The 24769-nt window shown below is 36.9% G+C and overlaps 1 protein-coding gene and 1 long non-coding RNA gene across 6 annotated transcripts in view; one reads left to right on the top strand and one right to left on the bottom strand.

Moving 5' to 3' along the window:
* The window catches only part of hnf4a (hepatocyte nuclear factor 4, alpha), a 189016-nt gene that overhangs the window by 156920 nt on the left and 7327 nt on the right, over nt 1-24769 (top strand). For all 5 annotated transcript variants that reach the window (XM_063041419.1, XM_063041418.1, XM_063041417.1 and 2 more), the window contains 6 exons: nt 215-389; nt 7459-7553; nt 14969-15075; nt 18822-18977; nt 22701-22788; nt 22906-23058. In XM_063041419.1, the coding sequence (XP_062897489.1) occupies nt 215-389; nt 7459-7553; nt 14969-15075; nt 18822-18977; nt 22701-22788; nt 22906-23058 (774 nt within the window). Of the gene's footprint in view, nt 1-214; nt 390-7458; nt 7554-14968; nt 15076-18821; nt 18978-22700; nt 22789-22905; nt 23059-24769 lie in introns of those variants that run through there.
* Nucleotides 870-22692, bottom strand: LOC134342819 (uncharacterized). The gene is made up of 3 exons (XR_010017111.1): nt 21753-22692; nt 14706-14926; nt 870-4252 (listed from the first exon to the last, which is right to left on the bottom strand). It is a non-coding gene; the product is annotated as an uncharacterized LOC134342819 (long non-coding RNA).

Raw genomic sequence — 24769 nt, forward strand, 5'->3', positions numbered from 1 at the left:
AACATAAACCCCAATATCTCTCTGTTCATCAGTATTCCTTATCACCCTACCACATGCTGTACATGTCTTAACCTTATTTAACTTACAAATATTGGCCAGAACATAGTGGAATGGATGACGGCCATCAATTTGCCCAAGTCAAGGTTACCTTCATGTTTCATATTTAAGTACAACTGGACTCACCTTTAACAGCACCTGTTTCTATTGTTCTTAGAGACATCTCCAAGTGAAACCACCAACATGAATGTGTCTAACAGCCTTGGGGTTGGTGCTCTTTGTGCAATCTGTGGTGATCGAGCTACAGGAAAACATTATGGTGCTTCCAGCTGTGATGGCTGCAAGGGGTTCTTCAGACGAAGTGTACGAAAGAACCACATGTATTCTTGCAGGTAAAGTGTATCAAACTTGTTCACTAGGTTGCAAAACTCATTCTCCTTAAATTTCACAAAGGCTACGCAACTACATGTGTACTTAGGCAATTTCCCATTTTGGCTTTACTCCAAGCACATGGCAAAGTTCATTACTGAGCAACAGAAAATACTTCACCATTATGAAAAGGAAGGATTCCTAACTATTGCCATTACATATTTCCATTCCCTGATGATCCTTATGTATCCTTACTTGAAGAGCATACTGCATGTAAATATAATATGACACCAGTTTTGAAGTTAATATCAAACATTTGGGCTGTTGCTGTAATGTTTGAAAAAATATACTAGATTTTCTGTATTGTTTTTCCAATCTTGGGTTTTCCAAAGTGACTTACATATATTTTGAAATGTTGTTACTGCTGAAATGTAGGAAATGTGGCAGCTAATCTGTGCACAACAATCACCGGGAAAACATCATTACCATAATGAGGAATATTATATTAATGAAAGATAAATGATGACAAGGTCATGAGGGGAAACTCTCCTGCTCCATTTTAAAACAGTGACATGAAATCTTTCACAGGCATTTGAGAGAATAGGTTGTGGCTTGATTTAATATCTCATCTCATATTCAACATTTATAATAATGTAATTTTCCTTCAGTAGTGTATGCTTCCAAAATTATATTCACATAGTCTGATTAAAGTATAATAAAATAACCATGTGCAGAATCATATATAGTTCAATTTTAATTTATCACAAAATAATTTTCTAATCACTGTGTGTAGGAGAAGGGAAAAAATGTAGGTCACTATTTGTGAGAAACAGCGTTCAGTCAATTTGATCAATTCATAAAGGTCTAGCAAATCCTGTGAGTGTGGCGAAAGGGTTGCAGAACATTGAACACATTCTGCACAACTGCCCAGTCTCACCTGATATAGCTGACAATGACCTGCTCAACATCAGCTAAACAACACTAGGGTGGCTGGCTGTCTGGTGTGACAAGCTATAATGATGATTCATAAACGTTATTACCCTTCAACCATAAGACCATAAGACATAGGAGCAGAAGTAGGCCATTTGGCCCATCAAGTCTGCTCTGCCATTCAATCATGGCTGATCCTAGTTTCCCCCTCCTCAGCCCCACTCCCCGGCCTTCTCCCTGTAACCTTTGATGCCATGTCCAATCAAGATCCTATCAAGCTCTGCCTTAAGTAGCTCCCTATTCACCTCCAGTTCATTACATAACACCCAAACCAGTACAGCAGATTCCCTAGTAGGCTCAATGACAAACTGCTCAAAAAAGCCGTCTCGTAGGCATTCAACAAACTTACTCTCTTGAGATCTATTACCAACCTGATTTTCCCAATCTACCTGCATGTTAAAATATTTGAAGACTATCATAACATTGCCCTTTGACACGCCTTTTCTATTTCCCATTATCATTTGTAGTCCACATCCTAGCTACTGTTGGGAGACCTGTATATAATTGTCATCAGGGTCCCTTTACCTTTGCAGTTTCTTAAATCAACCCACAAGTATTCAAAATCTCCTGATCATATATCACATCTTTCTACTGATTTGATGCCAATTTTTACCAGTAGAAACACACCAACCCCTCTGCCTACCTTCCTATCCTGTGATATTGGATATTCAGCTCCCAACTATAACTATCCTTCAGCCTGTAAACTCTGAACCAGTGTGGATAACTTCACTCACCTCAATACTGAACTTATTCCACAAGCTATAGACTTACTTTAAGGACTCTACAACTCATGTTCTCAGTATTATTTATTCACCTACTGTATTTTTTTTTGTATTTGCACAGTCTGACTTCTTTTGCACATTGGTTGTTTGTCAGTCTTTGTCTGTAGTTTTTCATTGATTTTGTTGTATTTCTTTGTTCTACTGTGAATGCCTGCAATAAAATGAACCTCAGGGTGACATATATATACTTTGATAATAAATTTACTTTGAACTTTGATCTTTCTACCGAGAATGATAACTGTCTAGCACAGGAGTCGGCAACCTTTTTGCCTCTGTGGGCCGGATCGCGTACTAATGAGCAGACGGTGGGCCAGATAAATGCCATAAAAAACTTGAAATATGGGAATTATCTATTTAAATACATCTAGTTATGTTTTGCCTCAAATTAATGAATAACACATGCTAGAAAATCATTTGTGCTTAACCAAGGATGCCAATTAGTAATCAAAGAACTCAGTTTAGTTGCAATTTATTGCAGTCAAGGCATCTTTTGAATCTATTAAAAGGACACAAAGAATCTTTAAACATAAGTCATATGAACATGATGCATTGAATGGTGGTAAATTAAGTTTAATAAAAAAGAAAATTTTAATGCAAACAGTCGATAAATCAATGTGAAACTTGATGCTGTTTGTTGCTTGAAGGCTTCTCAATATTGGATTCAGACTTGTTGCCAAGAGCAAGACATTATCCAGATGAGCATTAGTCAATCTTGTTTCAAATGGTTCTTGGTGTGCTTCATTTTTGGAAATAATTGTTCACACAGATAAGTGCTGCCAAACAATGATGCCATTTTTTTTGCATGGTCCACTAAGTTAGGATACTTCCCACTTGGATGAATATATTTTCTATAGAAGTCAAGCACTGACACATCTTCAGAATGAAATTTCGATCTCAATATGTCATCACACTGCATCTCAATCAATTCCATTTGAAAAATTTCCAATGCAGTGTCCACTTCCATATCAAATGGAGTAGCGAACAGCTTGAACTCATTTACATGCAAGCAAAAATCAGCAAAACAAGATGAAAACTTTTCTCAATTCTTGGACCATATTCACAAAAATGCCTGGATCTTGTGCTTTTCTTTTTTGAAAAGTGGGAAAATGTGCACAATTTCCTTTTTGAAGCTGGTACTCCCACAATTGCAACTTTCTTTCAACTCTCGGGTCTCGTAATGTTGCCTGATATTTGCCACCTTCTTCACAGCAACATTTTCTAGGCAAATGAGACAAACTGGTTTCCCAGCTTGCTCGATGAAGAAGTAATCTAGTGTCCAAGCATCTTGGAAATTTCGGCACTCAGTGTCCACCTTCCTGTGTTTTGCGTTCATTGCCACTGGAATTTTTTTCTTCAATATTATTTCAAAACGCGAGTTATTCAACAAGTATCGTAGCACATGTAAATACCCGGATATTTAGCGTGGATTTCTTGTTAAAACACAGTGGCGCTGTTTCTGTTTACAAATTTGAATGATCCCATCTGAAAACCTGCGCGTGCACGAAGACTATCTAATACATATTAATAAGGTAGTCTGCCTTCCCGTCCTTCGTATATACCAGTGTTTGGTTTGGAACAAAACGGAACCTGGGGCCAGTGTAACAAGGCACCATGCATGTCCATCAGTGTGGTTGCGTGAAACACTCAGAATAAAGAAAAATCGCTCACGGGCCGGATAAGCATAATATCTCAATACTTGCTCGCGGGCCATTGAAAATACCTTCGAGGGGCAAATCTGGCCCGTGGGTCGTAGGTTGCCTACCCCTGGTCTAGCAGAAGTTAGACTGATTTGGGAATATTTGCCCACAATTAATGTATGGTACTGGTAGATGGTAAAGTAATATTATTTTCAGTGTATTCTCCAAAAATCTCCTCTTTACCTTCCCTACTCAGACCCCTGAGCACTCATTCTAAATGCAAATAAACTCTCAGGCCATGTCTTCTGAAGCATCCTTCTGGGCTTTATTGTGGATCAAGAAAGAGTTCATCTTTGACCTGTGATCGTCAGATGGCTTTCCATGGAAACAAATGTTCGTGGTGAAGTGCATGCATCAATACAATCCAAATGTAGCACATCTGGCATGGAAATGAGAGAAGCAATCTCAATGGACGACCTGTACAAGAGACAAGACATAATTTACAAATTCCAAAATTCTTCATGTACTTTGTAGAAAAATAACACAATGTTCTTACTTAGCTGCCAGTTAGGAAGTTACATCAGAATGAAGTGCTCCTGAAACTTTTAACACTCAATTGGAGAAAACGCATTTAGGATACTGTATGCTTAAATATGTATGTCTTATCCTGTATGTCTCAGTCCAGGGAGAATAGACCTAAACCATTTAACCTCTCTTGATAGGACAACACTCTCATCCTAGCAATTAATCTCGTGACTCTCCTTTGGACCGCCTTGTGCACAAGATCATTTAGATCCATCTGAACTTCATTCATTTGCAAATTATCTCCGTTAAGGGAATAATCCACCTTTTGATTCCTCACCTCAAAGTGCACAAACTCATACTTCTCCACATTGACTCCATTTCCCAGGCTTTTTGCCAGCCATAGAATATCTGTATGTCATTGCAGAATCACAATGTCATAAAGTCACAATCAGCAGACTCAGACACTACATCTTGTTCCCTACTCCAGGTTGTTAGTATATAAACTGAACAATTCTGGATCAAAAACAGAAACCTGGGACTCTCCTTCCAGCTTGAAAACAATCCATTCATTCCAACTTTCTGTTTTCTATGAGGCAGTAAATTATTAATCCATGCCACTACACTTCCTTCGGTATCTTGCGCTCTTAACGTATGCACCAGGCTCCTATACGGCACGTTGAAAATCTAAACACACATCTACAGGTTCCCCTCTATCAACTCTCCCTGCCAAATTCTTCAAAGAATTTGAGCAAATTCGTGCAACATGATTTACCTTTCATAAAACCATGTTGTCATGGTTTGATAACATTCAGATGTCCTGAGTGTTTAGTTATTTTGACTTCTATTACTTACTAAAGCCAAAGCATGCAAAGGTGAATCAGGAGTCAAGGCATTTGAAACAAGGGATAAATTATTTACCCTCAACAATGCCCACCTGAGGAAATTTCCATTCAGAGAAATGTAAATGGCCTTGGTTAAGATGAACATTGCAAGAAATCTAATAACCCATCTGCTCATAAAATGTCTTTGCCAAATGAGAAATAAACATAAGAAAGCTCCACTGTAAGTGGATGTTTGTGATCTAGGTGGAGCCACTGTACTTCTTGGTACCAGCCAAGGATGGACACTTCTGTTAAATTTCCTTTGATAACATCTTTATGATATGTCTATGAAATATAACAATGTATAATTTGAATAACTGAACAATCTCTACCAAGGCAACCAGAGATTTTTATAAAGACTCTTCTCTGTTTCTAAAGAATTATGCCTACAGTTTTTTTTCCTTCATTCCAATTCTGTTAATGATTAGCACTGAGTTTCACTCCATTACAATTATGTTACAAGTTAGGAAAACAAGGATAAAATTCCATTTACCCAGCAACGTTGGTATAGAGCCACAAATATAAAATTACATACAGAATCTGCCATAAAAATATACTGAATTGATTATTCTCTTAAAAAATAAGGATATGAAATCTGTGAGGAACATGGAAGCTAAATAGTGTGCCAAGAGAACTATTGTATGTTTGCAGTAAAGCAATAATGTAAAAAATTATCATTGTTAAACTTTCAAAACAGTAGCATCTGATCTGATTCAATAGTCTCAGGGGTGTTTCATTGCTGAGGGTGCAAGATAATTTTTGAGGCCTAAACAGCTAACCTTATTTAGATAATAAGCTACAATCTTTGCTAAGTAACTATTAGGAGAACTCAGTACTGTATTTAAAGACGAGCTACATGCCATGTTAGTTAGACACTGTTTACATATAGAATACATAGTTTCAATGTATATTTATGTGTTCACTTTCCACCTTCCACAATTGCACTGACATCTTTACTGGCTGTAAATAATGTATTTGCTAATTTTCAGAAAAAAAGCTGTATTTAAGTGTCATTGGCCTCATTGTGAAAATGTTGAGAAAAGATCGTGACAATGAAATTGCAATAATCAGACTAGCAGTTGGCATGCAGTTGGGATGTCATGCCTGACAGAAGTAGGTAGAATACATGGTTATACAGACTAAACATAAAGGATGGTTAAGGATCCACTGTTTGTGAATGGAATACTGAGGACCAACAGTATTTATTCATTCATGTTTCCTTTTCCTGTGTCTAGTCTCCAAAGAATAATCATATTTCAAAGTAACTTCCCCTCAAAAAATTATCTAACATACTCACAATCATAATATATAATGGCAGAAAAGAATATTTATTCTTATACTCAACCTGAAAATGCACCCTGTAATTTATTATAATTGAGCTCTATGACCTAGGATATGTTAAACTGAAATATTTTAACTGGATGCCATTTTAATTGCAATTCAAATTGGAAACAATTGAACTATTTACTTGTAAAGAGCAACTAATTCTTCAAAGTGACCAGGTTGTTCAGAATCAGAATCAGAATCAGGTTTATTATCACAAGCATATAATGTGAAATTTGATAACTTAGCAGCAGCAGTTCAATGCAATACATAATCTAGCAGAGAGAGAAAAAATAAATGATAAATAATATAACACATAATAATAAATAAACAAGTAAATCAATTATGCATATTGAATAGATTTTTTTTTAAATGTGTAAAAACAGAAATACTGTATACTAAAAATAGTGAGGTAGTGTCCAAGGCTTCAATGTCCATTCAGGAATCGGGAGGCAGAGGGGAAGAAGCTGTTCCTGAATCGCTGAGTGTGTGCCTTCAGGCCTCTGTACCTCCTACCTGATGGTAACAGTGAGAAAAGGGCATGCCCTGGGTGCTGGAGGTCCTTAATAATGGATTCTGCCTTTCTGAGACACCGCTCCCTAAAGGTGTCCTGGGTACTTTGTAAGCTAGTGCCCAAGATGGAAGTGCTGGCAATTCCACTGTTGTGCCTATGACAAGAATATTTAAGCTACAGTTAATAGTGAAGCTATAATTTAATTTTAGTGAGACAATAACTAAGAATAGATGTAATTCCATGCTTCCCCTCTGTTTCATTCTTGTTGATTAGAGAGGGTTTGCTTGTAAAAATATTGGTGATAAATTATTCTATCGTTAGATTTGCACATTTAAAGCAATCTGATTTGGTGCTATGTAAAAAGCTCAATGTGTCCACATTCTTTTGTTATTGGTGACTGATAGTTGTTAACAATGTAATTTTTTTGTGTTCTCTTCAAGGTTTAATAGACAATGCATTGTAGACAAGGACAAACGAAACCAATGTAGATACTGCAGATTAAAAAAGTGCTTTCGTGCGGGGATGAAAAAGGAAGGTAAGAAACCTAAGTGTATACATGAAGCAGAGCCTGTTGATAATGAGACATTTACATTGCGTAGATATTCCACAAGTGTTAGAAGAAGATAGCTGAAGAGCTTTGTATTCAGGCAATGTTCTTAACCTAATTCTATGAAGAAGTTGATTTAAAAGAAAGATTAGAATCCATAGCACTTATAACTAATAAAATTTAGGTTCCAGAAGAAATACAATCAGTAAGTAATGTCCTTACAACAAACAAGACTATTTCACAGCAAGAAGAGATGATTAAATGGCAAGTTGTCTGGTGAGATAGTGTCTACACTGATGGATCCCTGTTAACTTTCCATCTGCAGCATCATAAGACTGATGCATATGAGTAAATTTCAATACATTGTTCTAATAAAATGTCATTCATTACTTCAGGAATATTTTGTTTGCTGATGTTTAACAAAGGGCCCAACTCAGTGTTTATGAATGGAAATTGGATTAAGTGATAGCGAAGATATAGAGCTGGAGATTGAGACCAATCTGTTTGGCCTGCCAAAGTAATTGAAAGTTAAAAAAAGAAGCAGATATTGGAAATCTGATTTCTGCTACTAAAGTGTCAACATGGCAAGATGGGCCAAATTATCTCTTTCTGCTCTACACAAAACTACCTACCTAAGGAAGTAGTTATACAGAGTATTGAAGTAGAAGTATACTTTAACGTTTTATCTGCAGATTCTTGCAATCATGGGCATAGCAATGGCCATACCAAGCTGTGATGCATCTTGATAAGATGCTTTCTTTGGTACATCAATTAAAATTTATGAGGGTCAAAGGGAATATGCCAATATTTTTTAGCCAGTTGGGGAAGCAGAGGTGCTGGTGAGCTTTCTTGGCCATGATGCCCAGGAGAAACTATTAGTGTTTTTCACTCCTAAGAACTCGAAGCTCCCAACCCTCTTGAATTCAGCAATGCTGATATAAACAGAGTATGTGCACCTTCCTGGTGTCAAAGACCAGGTCTTTTGTTTTGCTGCCAGTAGGTTCTTTATCTCCGATTGATCATTATTTGAAATATGGCTCAGCATGATGGTACCATCTGCAAACTTGTAGGTGGAATTAGACCAAAATCTGACCACAGATTCATGGGTGCATAAGCAGTAGAATAGGAGGCTGAAGATACAACCTTGTGGGGCAACAGTGTTGAGAATAATGGTGTTGAGAACAATCCTTACTGATTGCGGTCAGTTGCTCAGGAAGTCAAGGCTCCAGTTGCAAAGGTTTTGAGTCCCAGGTCTAGGAGTTTGAAGATGAGTTTGCTTTGAATTATAGTGTTAAAAGGTGGAAAACTCATCTCCATACTCTGTTGGCACCCAGCTCCATGTCTGTGCATTCTCTATCAGTCTAAGCACATCATCTGGATGTCCACAAATAAAGATAAAAATGAAGGAAAAATCTTCACCTCATCAGTCTTTTACATCTTATTACTCTCAAGATAAATACAAGTGTATTCTTTTGTCTGAACTACTCAGCCCAAACAATGTCCCTTAGATAAAGCCTTATCTAAGTTTGGATATTGGAGATTTTCAAAAATCAGAACTTACTGTAAAGTGACAGTCCCACCTTTTCTGATATCCTGATCTCTATCTATGCCATTCCTTGGACTTCTAGCCTCCTTTTCCTGGGATTTACTTTTGGCACATTCATTCACGACTCCAGATGTACCTCTTTCTGCAATATACACCATGAACAAAGCCAATCATATCCCAGACGAGAACAATGAAGAGCAACAAGTGTTGTGTACTGAAAGAAAATGGCAGGAACTAAGCTAAAGCACTGCACAAATGTGATGTAATTGCACTTTTTCAAATGGTTGAAGCAAAAAATATAAGGTATTTATATAGTTTAACTTGCATCCCCTCAAAACAAATATATTCATTTTTTTCAAATTAGACCATTAAAAATATATTTCTACAACTTTATCTGCCTTGCCTTCAACTCAAGCCTAATGTTTTGAAGTTTTTCATGTGTTAAATAGGGCCTTAATGAAATTCCAACTTAATTTTGCCTAACCTTTCCCCAAGGGCTGAAACAGTATTCCACAAATTACTGACTTATTGATCAATCATTCAAAGTAATCATTCGCTCTTCATCTTTGCCCAACCACAAACCATAGTTCCTTCAAATAACCATACTTTCATCCTTAGACATCTCTGCTACCTCACTAAGTCCAAATCACGATTCTTCCTGTGTTTTAAATCCCATCACTATTATCTCCCAGAGACATCATATTTCTTCAAAATCCAGGGCTATCTCTTTGTCACTATACTCCAGCTTTCAGGAATTCACAGCCTGAATTCCCAGGATACCCTTTTCTCTCATTATAAGCAAAGTTCTTCCCTCCCATTGTCATCAGCTCAACCATTTAGTTTCCATTTCCCCTTTGTGGACGTCTATGTTTGCTTTCCTCCGGAAAGCTTGTATTTGTGAGTGCTGAACTGTAGCTTGGTGTGATTATTACCAAGTCTACAAGTAAAAGTTAACAAAAAAGATGGGGGAATCCAGGGACTCAATCTAGGAATCCAACTCCATATACATGAGTTTACCAGAAAAATGCACAAAATGCACTTTAATGATATAGCGCTCTTGCTATCAGCAAACTGATGTAAAACATTTTATGTATGTTACTAAGGGCCATAGTGTCGATTTATGTAAATTGTATGTGCTCAGTTTGCTCTTAACCTTCAATGAAATCCATTATAGGGTGGACAAACTAAAACACGACATCAGAAACTCAAATAAAGCCTGTATAGTTGATTCAACAGCTCTTTACAATGAATGTTCTATATATGTTGTTGCAGAATAGAGGTCACATGATGGAATCCTTAAAGTGGGGACAACCTTGAAGTAACAATTACTGTTCACAACCAATAGTGATACAGTATTCTGCAGCTTCCACTTAAAATTATTTACAAATTTTACAAACTTGAAGCAGTTACATATTTTCACACTCTGAATTTTTGCAACAGTACTGGTGTGAGCTCTTTTGAGTTTACCCAATGTCGCTGAGTATCATCTGTCCCTAGACTCATTAATATCTCAACGCGACTCTAATTAGAAATCTTACCCGTTCATTCTTCTTAAGCATTTTCTCTTTAGGAATGTTTCAGTTCCATGATCTTCTTGACTTCTCCGCTTTTCTAATTCCCAATTCTTATCTTCTCATCTCCAACATACCAAAAGATCATATTATAAAGCCTATCATACAGGCTAAATCTGTTCGAGCAGCTTTTAAAAATTAATCTGCTCATTTGCAGGATATAGATGTTCCTGGAAATGCTAGCTTTTATTGTGAACCTGAACGGTGAAGAGGCAACCAGACCAGTGGGTCTGGATTGCAGAATGCAGAAACAGAGAAACAGAAGAAGGAGCAGGTATAGGTTTTTTGAGACTGTTCCAACATTAAATATGCTTATCATTAATTATGCATTTCAGTATACTGTTAAGAAACTTATCTCTCTGCTTGAATATATTTAATGATGCAGCTTCCACTAGCTGCTGTGCAGAAAATGCAACAGTTCATAACCCTCTGAGTGAATTGATTTAGGACCATAATAAGGCTTTCCTGGCCTTCTAATTATGTCACCCAAATTTAACAGTCTCCATAATCCCATTGCTGGGTTTGCATCTCTTCAACTACCTCAGTGAATAGGACATCAGACTCATTTATGGTAAGGTAATCTATGAAAATTATTTGTATCTGTTTATATTAACAGACTCAAGTTCTTACATCTTCCTTAAGACATATGTTAAGCTAAATGGCCTGCATTTTGCTGCTTTGTGACTTGCTCCCATTTTGACAATTCTTAACGGGATAGCACCCTTAAAGTAACAATTACTGTTCATAATTAAATTTTAGATATACAACAATTCTGGAAGTTCATTTTCCCCAAGAGCTGTGTCAGGCCCACTTGGCTCAGGCTTACTTGGCCCCGAGCAGTCAAAATAAGTGAAACTAAAAGGGGATAATGGAACGCGGCAAAAAAAAATGTTTCTTGGAATAAACGGGTCCTTTTTTTCCTGGGTAGCAGGCAGTGTATAATTGGGACTGATGGCAGCAGTGCTTGAACTCCAGTTTATTCACAATTTAGATAAGTAACTAAGCATATCATTTTCAAGATTCCAGATAACACAAAGCTGGGGAGAGTAGTCAAATGTAAGGATGATGCAGAGGGGACTCTATAGTGACCTAGACAAGATGGGTGAGAGGGCAAATCCATGGTAGAAGCTGTATAACACAGATCAATGTGAGGTTAGACATTTATGTTTTAAAAACAGAAAGGCAGATTTTATTGGAATGTTGTAAAATTAGGTAAGGAAGAGGTAAATCATAACTTGTACAGGAGTCGCTTAACGATACGTGTACAGATGCAGCAAGCAGTTAGGAAGGCAACTAATTTGTTGGTCTACATTGAAAGAGGATTGTACAAGATCAAACTGGAGTTGCGTGTGCAGTGTTGGAGTCCTGACCTGCAAAAGAATGCTCTTGCCATGTAAACAGAATAATAAAGGTTTATGACACTCTGATGGCAAGGCTGATATATGAGGAAGATATTCCAGTGACTGAGGAGTTCAGAATGAATGATTGCAGCCTCAGGATATGGGCCAATACATTTTGAACCAATATTTGGAGAACAGGGTTGAAAAAAGAATCAAACATGATTGAATGGGTGAGTGACTCGATGGGCAAAAATGGTCCAATTCTGCTCTTTCATATTATGGTCTTAAATCAGTTCACTTAGAGGGTGATGAACACAGTAACTTGTAGAAGCTGCATCACTAAAAATATTCAAGGAGAGAGATACATTTCTTAACAGTATACTGAAATGAATAATTAACAATAAACATACTGAACATTGGAGCAATCTGAAAGAACCAAATAGCCTATCCCTGTTCCTTTTTCTGTTTCTCTGTTTCTTCATTCTAACCTGTAAACTTTAGGCCAAGGACCAATATTGATTAGGCCTCAGGTATATATGTTCCAACACCATGTACCTTCTTGTAACTTATCAACAGCAGTTATCCAATTTCCACCTTCCTGAGATAAAATTGCATGGAAGGATATCATAGTCTAATTGAAACAGGAAAAATGAAAGTCGAATTCCCCACTTCAAATCTTTTTCCCAGATCTGTTAATATTCAATAGATTTCACTTGAGGCCCATGACCAGTTAGTGCTGAACAAACATTCAGAAAGCTGCACTCTGTGACTGAACACGATGTCTCCACTGATAAACCAATGTGTAACCTTGAGAACTTCTCTCAGGACAGTTGACTGCACGCTGCCACTTTTCTCTCATAAAAGTTATTCATTGTATCCAACTGTTTGAATTTTATGTGCACTATGCAGATGTACACATTTCCAGGTTTTCCAGATTTATAATACTATGAACAAATGATCGCACCACTTTATTTTGAAAAATATATTCTGGATATTGACATTCTATCAATAATCTGCACTAAGGAAATGCATCATAGAAGACATTTTGAATGATTTGTAATTGTACATTAACCTGGTCTTTCTTTAAAGTTTATATTCTACTTTAATTTGGATATGCCATTTATGGTTAACTGGTCTTTAGCTAGAAGAAGATTTCATTAGAGAAGTACTCTATGCTATTACATACAGGTGTTCACACTGCAGAGTTGGTGTACCTACAACAACCATTGAAAAACTGTAGAATCTGTGCCCACTTTCAACCTTTGAAGAATTTTTTCAATTGTTTCATTGAGAGGAATGCATAGAATTTTTGTGACTTCAGTTTGGAGCCATGCAAAAGTTTTTGTTTAAAGAAGTTTTGCTTCATTCAGAAAAAAGTTTGACTGTTAGGTTAACTAGTATAAAATATCAGTTAAACAATGCAGTGGTCCAGAATCACGGGCACAGCTTAAAATTCATTATTATCACTCACTACTCCAAAGTGGATGAATTTGGATCAGATGGGTAAAATATTGGCTATATGATTGCTGACCTCAGTACATGCACTTTCAATTTTAATGGATACAAGACAGACTGGGGTCTTTGGATGCAATGGCAACCAACATGCTCTTAGTAGCTGGGGTAGCAATTTAAATACTATAGCATTCTGTGTGCCTTGTGCTTATTCACTAATATAAATTTAACTGCTTCTGACTAACTTTTCTGACATTAAAAAATTTAAGAATTCCTGAATGAAGCTGGGTAAATGCTCTTCCATATCAAAACTGTATTGTCATCTTGGATGGCAAATCTGTTTCTTATACCTACGTTAAAGAATCATTGCAGAAAAATCATTATATATGTTTCACTGCAATGCACTAACATAAATATATTTAATTTGGGTAAAACATTTGTTTTGTATTTATTACAAAGTACAGCTCAATCTACTTACACATATACACTAATGATTTCAAATACAAGTTTGATTTTTACTTAAGAAGACTTTAAGATTTTCTCTTTCTCCACTTCTGCATTTTCCCACTCCCTCCACTCTCCATTTTCTGCCGGGATCACCCCCTCTGTGATGGCATTATCTATTTATCCCTCCCCACTAATCCCTGTCCCAGTACTCATCGTGCCAAGTGGCAATACTGCTGCTCCTGCCCATTCACTACCTCCCTCACCTCCACTCAGGGTCTCAAATAGTCCTTTCAGACACTCCACCTGCAAATCTGATGGGGTTGTCTACTGTCTAGGGTGCTCCTGATGTGACATCCTCTCCTTTGGTGGGACCTGACATAGACATTTTGAACACCTTACCTCCATCCCTAAAAAGTGGAATTTCCTTGTGGCCAAAATTCCTATCCCCATTCCCATTCTAATATACCGGTCCACGGCCTTCTCTTCTGCCACAATGAGGCCACACTCAAGGTGGGGGAGGAATACCTCATATTCCATCTAGGTAGCCTCCAACCTGATGACATGAACATCAATTTCTCCAACTTCCAGCAACTTTTTCCCCTCCCATTCCCTCTTTTTCAGTTCCCCACTCTGGCCTTTTACCTCTTCTCTGAACTTGCCTATCACCTCCCTTTGGTGTCTCTCCTCCTTCCCATTCTCCCATGGTCCACGCTCCTCTGTTATTGCATTCATTTTTCACCAGCCCTTTGCCCCTCTCCCCCACCCACCTGGCATCACCTATTACCTTCTAGATTGTCCTCCTTCCCCTCCTCCCACCTTCTTATACTGTTATCCTCCTCCTTCCTTTCCCGATCTGATGAAAGGTGTCAGCCCGAAACGTCAACTTCCATTTCCATAGATGCTGCCCGACCTGCTGAGTTCCTCCAGCATTTTGTTTGTTTTGCTGTGGTTTTCAGCATCTGTAGTATCTATTGCATTTAAGATTTTCTCTGTTTAATGGTACACCTATAAAACACAATCATATAGAAACAATGAATTTAATTCCAGCTGTGCAGAACGAAAGGGACAGAATAAGTACAAGGAGGTCAAGCTACGAGGACAGCAGTTTGCCTTCAATTAATGCTCTCATACAAGCAGAAGTTCTTTCTCGACAGGTACAGTAACTTTATCTTATACTACTATGTTTTAACAAATGATTGTACAAAGTAAAAGATGGAGGATACAGTATATCTGGTCAGAGTTTTTACTTACTTAGTTAACATTTAAGGCCTAGTTTATCATTATTGTTCCTTTGCTTCAATAATTTGGATAATAAGGACTGTTTTAATTTAAATAAATTGAAGCTTTTAATAGAATAATAGTTTAAATGTACTGAAGGAGTGATATAATGCAATTTAATCAAATCTAGTTTTAATTGGATTTTAAAACAATTGTCAAGTAATTAAATGAATTAATCTGCTGTGCTATCTTGTTTACTTTGTATACCTGTTGTCCTTTTATTTTCCCCGTTTTTTACATTAATATTTATGTTCGTATGTATCGCATTTACCTTTGTAGAAAATAGCAAGTCAACATGAAATCACTTGTTGAGTAGCTAATAAAATTTTTCAAGTTTTTTTATAACTCACTTGTCCATAACTCTGTTAGTACAACCCTTTATCACCATTACAAAGGTGGAAATTAATTTTCAGAGCATCTGGGAGAACTTATACTAAATTGTAGCAAGCACTGATGGGCACACTTGGTGGTTGGACTTCATCAACCTGGCAAAAAATTGTTGCTCTTCTTATATCCCAGAGCATTGCATTGTTACTTTAATACCTCCACCATTTGCCACGAGCATGCTAAGCTCTCATCTTTCTTTTCGATAGCAGCCACTCCTTGACCTTGATCCTTCTGCCAAGCCATACCCAGGCCCCAGATTTTATCTTTTTGTCTGAACACACCCATTTCTCCAGACCCTGTCATTTAAACTGCTCACTCACGAGCCCAGGACCCCGATTATAGCTTTGACCTATGCACTACCTACCCCAAACTCATTTAAGTTCCCAGAAAGCACAATTTGCTTGACCATACCGTGAACTGCATTAAAGTTGAGCTCATGGACTAGTGCACTGAAATATGATGGAAGCGATCATTGGCACTTTATAACAATGCTAGTCTGGTTACTCAGAACTCCTTCAAGAAATGATTTTTTAAATCTATTTTCATGTTAAATCTCTTTCCTTTAGTTTTCATTTCCTTTTTGTTGCTCTTTTTCCTCTGTATGTTTTTCTATTTTAAAATTTCCACGTCTGAACTTAATCTCCAGATTGTAAATTATAATTGTTTTCCTATGACTACTCTTTTGATTAAGGCCATAGTAAATCAAATAAACAATGCTTTAGAAACTTGTGTCATGGCATTACAGCAAGTAACTACTATGGATTCAGCTGAATTATCATTTCATTCACTTGTGCTTTAGTCAGCACAAAGACAGCTGAAAGCAAGTTTCCCAATTCTTCATCAAAAATATCTTCATGTTCCTGAGCCAAAAGATGTTTTGTTTCAGCACGAATGGTGGCTTCTGCAGAAGGATTCATTCACCAATTAACACACAACAGGCTTGATTATATTTTAAGTTTATTATAACCTCTGTGCCAAAAACTGTTCTAAATCATCCACCTTTTTATTTAGGTAGGGGTTAGTTCTTGAACTGCAGTTCGCATAGATATTCGTCTACCTTGTGATTGGAGCTACTGACCAAATAAACAGCACTTTTAAAAATTAGATAAAAATGTATTTTAACTAGCTGTTAACTAGCTGGCAAGGGGCCACAAATACAAAACATAATTTCATCAGTTCCATTAAAAGAGTAACAGTGAATATAAATTGATGATTTTAGTAGATGCACCGTAATAGATTACCTTCTACTACTTTAGATTACCCAAATCAGTCATGCAGATAATTAATACTTTAAATGATTTCCTGACACCACAGATATGTGATTCATTTTAAGACCTTTTGCATGTGATGCGTTTACATTAACTCCAAATAACAGATCATTTAGTCACTAGGTTATCTTCTGACGGTGATGTTTTGCCTGAGTAGTTTATATGCTCCAAATAGATAACTTATAGAACGCATGCAATTGAAAACTTCAAAACAATTAAAAGGCTTGACCTTTCAGTGTCGAATGTTGTTATCTCTAGTTGTGCAACATAGTTTTAATTTGTTGGCTTTAATGCACTAATCTGTTTTATCTTATGTGCACAACATTGTAAATGTGGAAGCTTCTCTGAAGCAACTGCTTTAATCAGAGATTTTTCAACATACAAATTAGACAATAGACAATAGGTGCAGGAGTAGGCCATTCGGCCCTTCGAGCCAGCACCGCCATTCACTGTGATCATGGCTGATCATCCACAATCAGTACCCTTTTCCTGCCTTCTCCCCATATCCCTTGACTCCACTATCTTTAAGAGCTCTATCTAACTCTTTCTTGAAAGCATCCAGAGAATTGGCCTCAACTGCCTTCTGAGGCAGAGCATTCCACAGATCCACAACTCTCTAGGTGAAAAAGTTTTTCCTCAACTCCATTCTAAATGGCCTACCCCTTATTCTTAAACTGTGGCCTCTGGTTCTGGACTCCCCCAACATCGGGAATATGTTTCCTGCCTCTAGCGTGTCCAATCCCTTAATGATCTTATATGTTTCAATCAGATCCCCTCCACCACAAATTACCAGAAGAAAACCAGGTGCCTAATACCTTTGATGACCTACCACTATAATTCATAGTAGCTCTTCATTTTAGAAGTAAATATTCATAAGGCAGGCCAATATATTGCTTATTGTATAACACCCAGAATAGAGCAATGAAAGTTGCTCTTGAATGCAAACAACAGATCCTCTGCTGGCTTGATGTGAACAAAAGATTTACAAACCCATCAAGACAGCAGATTCTTTTGACAGTCAAAATTTGCAGTGATAGATTGATAACAGAATTTCTGATATTTTGTGGTGAAAACTGGTGATTGGTGAACTTTAAAATGATATTATTGCCATCAGCTTGTTTTTGATGATCAAGTTTTCTGTTTTGATCTGGAGTGATTAAATATGCATTGACATTCCTTGAGCAATTCATTGTAGGTTCATTTTCTATATCTTACTGGTGTTGTGAGTGCCCACGTTCCAGTAGATATATAATTGTGCCATCATTTTTCATACTCCTAAATTTCTATGGTTCAAGCGCTAACAGTATTTATAGAAGTGGACCCATTCCTCGTGGTCCTTACTTTGCTATTGAAGACCTCAGTCAGAAGCCTTAGAGGGTTACGGAATCAGAACCCTTCAAGAATACCTCATAATCTGAACATAAGAACATAAGAAATAGGAGCAGGAGTAGGCCATCTGGCCCATCGAGCCTGCTCCGCCATTCAATAAGGTCATGGCTGATATGGCCGTGGACTCACCTCCACCTACCTGCCTTTTCCCCATAACCCTTAATTCCCCTACTATACAAAAATCTATCCAACCTTGTCTTAAATATATTTACTGAGGTAACCTCCACTGCTTCATTGGGCAGAGAATTCCACAAATTAACAAATCTCCAGAAAAGCAGTTCCTCCTCATCTTCGTCCTAAATCTATTCTTCCGAATCTTGAGTGATATGTCCCCTAGTACTGGTACTGTGTTCTTTACTAATAATAAACAATTAATTTCTTTTGCAACCATATTCAATCCTCAAATAGGAGACCAACAGGTATTGCTTCAGACTATCAATAAGGCTGACAAAATTGTCATAAGAAATTACACAATTAATTACATGGTACAAAGTTCCTCTGTTTATTTGAAGGGAAATTAATAAACTGAGTTTCAGAGTGTTAAATAACATTTGTTTCATCTGTTGTTGTTATTTCAGATCTCCTCTCCCATTTCAGTTATAAATAGTGACATCAGATCTAAAAAGATTGCTGTGATAAGTGATGTTTGTGAGTCCATGAAACAGCAACTTTTGGTCCTAGTGGAGTGGGCCAAATACATCCCAGCTTTCTGTGAGCTAGCACTGGACGACCAGGTTTGGAACACTTGTTTTAATACAAATTAATAATAATTCTTTAAGAACTACCACAGCTGGTGGAATGGATATCTGCGGCACTGTGCAAACCTAATATTCATCACCCAGAGTAGGAAATGGTGGGGTAACATCAGTACATTACTTAAAGCACTAACTAGGTGAGATGAGTGCAGTACAAGAGCTAGAACTTGCTTTTCTAGTGACCAGTGCAGTGGTGAACTGATAGGTGATGCATTCTGGAGTGAAGTTGCGTCTCAGATTTAATAGTTTGCTCGGTTTGCTTCAATGCATATTTATAAGAAAAATGAAAATATTATGTATTCATAATCCCTAATAAAATACATATGTGCGGTGATTGATTAGTTCGTGGCCTAAGGTAGAAGGAAATTAGTTATACAGCTCTTGTTACATGCACATGCAGTTCAACTCTTTGAGTGATTATGCAGAAAGTTTGAAGTTAATAACTCATCTCCTTCTACCTTAGGCCACGATCTTATCAATCACCCCGATGAGTTATTAACTTCAAACTTTCTGCATAATCACTCAAAGAGTGGAACTGCATGTGCATATAATGAGAACTATATTACAGTTTTCAGCCCCAGAATTTTTGGGGGCATCTTAGAGATGTGAAGATGATGCATTGTATAGAACAAGAAAATGTGGGGAAGGATTTCATAAACATTTTGCGGTTAAAAGAAGGGAAATATATTTTGAAATCAATGGGAATTTAGGGTGTAAAGGAGGCAGCTGGTGTGAGAAGCTGACATCTCAACTGAGCAGATGAAAACTACCAAATTATTGAACCCTGGAATCCAGTGGTGAAAGTCCATGGTACTCACTGGTTGTGTGCATGATGGAAGGTTGATTGAAACCCTCTCCCTACAGACTAAATGCAGTGCACCACACTATTTGTTCCCAAAGAGATATGTGTGCCTCTAAGACAATGCAGAATAGGGAAATCCCTGAAATATGTGAAGTAGAAAAGTGACACCTAAGGAAGTTCTAACTAGGGGAAAGTCAAAATTACAGTGAATACAATACACCCGACTTACTTCCAAAGAAAACTTCTCCAGAAAATGCATCGCTTTAAAATCCATTGCCTGTCACAATTAGAATGTTGCTTTGAACATCACCAGATGTTCTCACATTTGAAAACAATGAATGTAAAATATCTAAAAGAATATGATAACGTTACAATGTGCATCTGATGTTTATTAATTGTGAGATATGGCCAATTAGAGCTGACATGGTCATATGGATAATAAATTTAAACTCCTTCCTTTCTTTCCTCCCCTCTCCAATGATGCTGACTTCCAAATTCATTCACATTTTTGTAAGGAAATACCAATAGTACCCTCAATATTTTCTCACACTTGGCAGGAGTAGTACTGATAAAGGCCTAGGAAACGATGGTTCCCTAGGAGCTTTCTCAACCAGGAAATACGCGTGCCTTGTGGAAGAAGCTGAACATGGATGAAATAACCAAAAAGGAGATTTAGGAAAACTAAAATGTAGCTTCAGGTAATACTAAACCTGTCAATTGCACTGTTAACATTAAAATCTAACAACGGAAGCAAAACTAGCCTCATTGACATTCTTCTTTGGAATAAATAGTTAAACATTTTATTGTTGTACACAACACTTTTACCATTTTAATGTTACATTTTAAACATTTGTGAGAAACATTAACACTGGACAAACAAAGTATTAAGTCACTAATTGTTACACATATCATTTGTTGAATACCTCAGCATTTTTTTTTATTTTGAAGAACTACCTAATGCTTGTTCCATGAAATTTATGTTACTAGTTCCAAAGGAGCACAAATACTTTAATGTAGTTTTAATTTCAGTACTAAGTTCCTTTGCTTTATCAGTCCCACCCACACATCAAGTTAAGTCATTTCATAATAGTTACTACGCATGCTTTTATACTGTGTTATTAGTGTTCATGTGTCCAAGAGACAAAAATACACTCGGAGGTATTGTGGTTACATGAATAGAACACCACAGTTAACTGACAGTAATAAAAGTTTATTAATCCTTCCTAACATTTTTGGTCATATATACGCTCGGTGGCCTTCTGTACCTAATAAGGTGTCCACTAAGTGTGTGTTTCGTAGTCTTCTGCTGCTGTAGCACATTCACTTCAAGGTTTAACGTGCTGTGTATTCATAATTGCTCTTCTGCATGCCACTGTAGTAACACGTGCTTATTTGAATTACTACCACCATCCTGTCAATTTGAACCAGCCTGCCATTAACCTTTGATCTCTCTCATTAACAAGGCTTTTTCACCCAGAGAAGTGTCACTCACTGGATTTTTTTTTGTTGTTTTGCACACCATTCTCTGTAAACTCTAGAGACTGCTGTGTGTGAAAATCCCAGGTGATAAGTAGTTTCTGAAATACTCAAACAACCCCATCTGGCACCAAAAATCTTTCCATAGTCAAAATCATTTAGATCACATTTCTTTCCCTTTCTGATGTTCAATCTGAATGAAACTGAACCTCTTGACCATATCTGCATGCTTTTATGCATTGAGTTGCTGCCACATGATTGGCTGATTAGATATTTCCATTCACAAGTAGGCGTGCAGGTGTATGGGTGTACTTAATAAAGTGGCCAGTGAGTATAATAAATGTTATTTTCTCTGATCTTACCCCTCAAACACTGTGCTGACCAAGAAATGCATTTCTAGCTCAGTTCAAAATGAATTACTGACTGAACAAATAAAATACAACTCCATACAAAAACTTTGGATAGATCATACTTACGTGCATGAGGATGTACAGCATATATTATGCCCAGTTTCAAAATGGAGTTCCATTACTGTATCATTAAGCGTCATCACATCACTATGAAAGGAACACATTAAAACAGATGATGAGAGGATCTGGCCGCATGAAAGGGCATGCTGTGAGAACACTGTGATTTTGTCAATGCATAAATATATTTCTCTACGGTCATGGGGCAATCACTAAAACCATAGTTCAACCTGAGTCAGTATTTTTGATAGAAGGAACATTGCTAAGGAGCATAAATTGGAGCAGATAAGCTGCAATTGATATGCTTTGTTTCCCAAGAGCCAACATAGTGGTGTTTAAGCACGGATTATTTTAAGTGCAGTTCCTTTTCTGACTTCGCATTTTTTATAGAAAGTTGAGATGTGGGTTGGACTTTGGTGCAATGGAAGAAAATAGCCAAAAAAAAAAAGCTGTGAAACCATTCCAAGCTACCAAACTATTTTCCCATTTGGAATAGATCTTGCTTGCAGCATACTTTTCCATCTTAGAAATATCAGATTTCCATCAGCTTGAGCTTGCTGGGACATTTCATTGGATCACAACATAATCTCCATTCAACCCCATGTAATTCCCATTACATCTTTTTCCTTGATAAACCAAAGAAACAAAAGGTTATCTGTAACAGCCTTAAAATTCTCCACCAGCTTTTTCAGAAACGGTTTTGATTTCCTGAACTATTTGTGAGAAAACATTTTCTGATTTCAATATTAAATTTGCTAGCTCTCATTTTACTTGCCTAGTTATTGGGTGGACTGAAAAGCTATTCAAGAATTGAAAATGAAGTTAATTCTTGATTATATGTGTATTAAAGGGAATCAATGAAATGTTAAGTTGCAAGATTCTCTGATTTATTTAATAATCAGCAAGTTTTGAGTTGAGAAAATGTAATCAATATTAATCATGGATTGATTCGAGTAGGTTGCCTTGCTACGAGCCCATGCTGGGGAACATTTACTGCTTGGAGCTGCCAAACGTTCCATGATGTACAAAGATGTTCTGCTCTTGGGTAAAACAATTATTTTTAATATATTTTTATGCATGAGACATTTGTGAGATAATAAGTCAATTCAGAACATTGTAGGAATATCCTTGAAATCTGTACTGCTTCCTTTCATCTTTAAAGGAAATGACTACATCATTCCACGCAATTGTCCGGAGCTGGAAATAAGCCGTGTTGCAATGAGAATTCTAGATGAATTAGTTCAGACGTTTCAGGAGATCCAAATAGACGACAATGAATATGCTTGCTTAAAAGCCATTGTTTTCTTTGATCCAGGTAGGTCATCAGAGACGCATGCAACAGAACTGAGTGGGTCAACATTAAGATCTGCTTTGTAGATTATCAATAACAGAGCACTTTGTATATTGTTGAGATTTACATTGTTATTCATTTCATGCCAGAAACTAAGAAGATGACAGCTGAATATTCTACAAGATTGCCATGTAGTCTTGAAAGCATTCCTCCCTTGATGTTTTTACTATTTGCATTATGTTCTTCAGTGATTGCTTCCTTGTAGGTTGTTTGTCAGTATGATAGGAGGCTATCTCTACATAATGACGTTTAATGTCATAATGTCATAAAATAATAATTCATAGCTGATTATTGAAAAGTAAGTCTGTAGATGTTACTTGTGTAGTATATCAAATAAAAGATAAGAAAGGTATTTCTATGAACCTGTTAATTCCCCTTAACTAAATCCATAAAATAAAAACTTTTTTAAAAGAAAAATATTTTAATAAAGCATGAGCGTTACCAGAAATGTAGGTAAAATTACACCCTAAGTTTCTATTTAGATGTTTATGAATCTGGACATGATATATCCAAGAAAAGAGTGGATCAATACCACCAGAAGGACTTTCTTCATACATTTATGTTTACTAGATTTTCATAGCCCAAATTTGTCCCTCAGAATTCCTTAGCTTCCAGAGTTCTCTGACTATATGATCACCAACATTCAGAATATCTGTTTCCAGTCTGCCACTTCCTACCTCCACTTCACTAACCTTGTAACTGGGGTGGGGGGGGGGGGAGGAGGAAAGGTCAAAGACCACCTATAGACTATGACCACCAGGTTAGAAATTGGTATGTTAGGATTTCAACTGAGCCTTTGTTTTTTCTCCTTCCTTGGGATACAGCAGGGTACTCTACAAGATCACCTACCAACAAATATGTCCATAATCTGTCAGAGTTGTAAAATTAACTATTAGGCACTCTTTCTAGTATGGGTTGCTGACATTGGTGCTGAAAGAGAGATGTAAGAATATTCTGGACAATAACTGCAGAAATCCAGCACTAAATTGAGGGGCAAGATGTGTACTGCATCTGACCCCTCAGCTCAATATGACTCTTTCCATGAATTCAAGACAGAACCCAGCAACAGAAATAAGGTCAGATGTACTGGGCAGTTTGCAGGCAAAGAAATAACAGCTTAATATATGCAACATAAGCATAGAAACTGGAATGCTAAGCTATGGGCATTAAATAACTATACTCATCATTGTAAAAGTAGAAACTTTGCATCAATATTAACTTTTCACTGATTGTTGAAGCTAGTACTTCCAAAGAACTAAATTAGTCAGTCATCTGTTATATAATGTAACACTTTAATGGCCAGTGCTTAAACCCCTATACTATGTGTAAGTAGTCCAAACAGTCCTGACGCAGGATTTCGATCGAAATGTAATTAATTCCTATCCTCCCACAGATGTTGCTAGAGCTGCTGAGTTCTTCCAGTGGATTGTTTGTTAGTCCAAACAAAAGATACATTTAGAACAACATTAAAACTCTAAAAATAGCATGCCATCTTTCAGTTAGAACATCCACCATTCCCCACTGAATGGGTAGGTAGAGGAATGTTATTCTCAAGTATATTAGATGAACTTGGGTCAACAGGTTTTCCAAATTCGATTTATTCCTTACTACTTGAAATTTTCTCAAGAGCTCAGCCAACCTTTCTGGTGAATAAATGAGCCATATATAATGCAAA

The sequence above is a fragment of the Mobula hypostoma genome, chromosome 2, assembly GCF_963921235.1.
Source record: "Mobula hypostoma chromosome 2, sMobHyp1.1, whole genome shotgun sequence".
NCBI lineage: Eukaryota > Metazoa > Chordata > Chondrichthyes > Myliobatiformes > Myliobatidae > Mobula > Mobula hypostoma.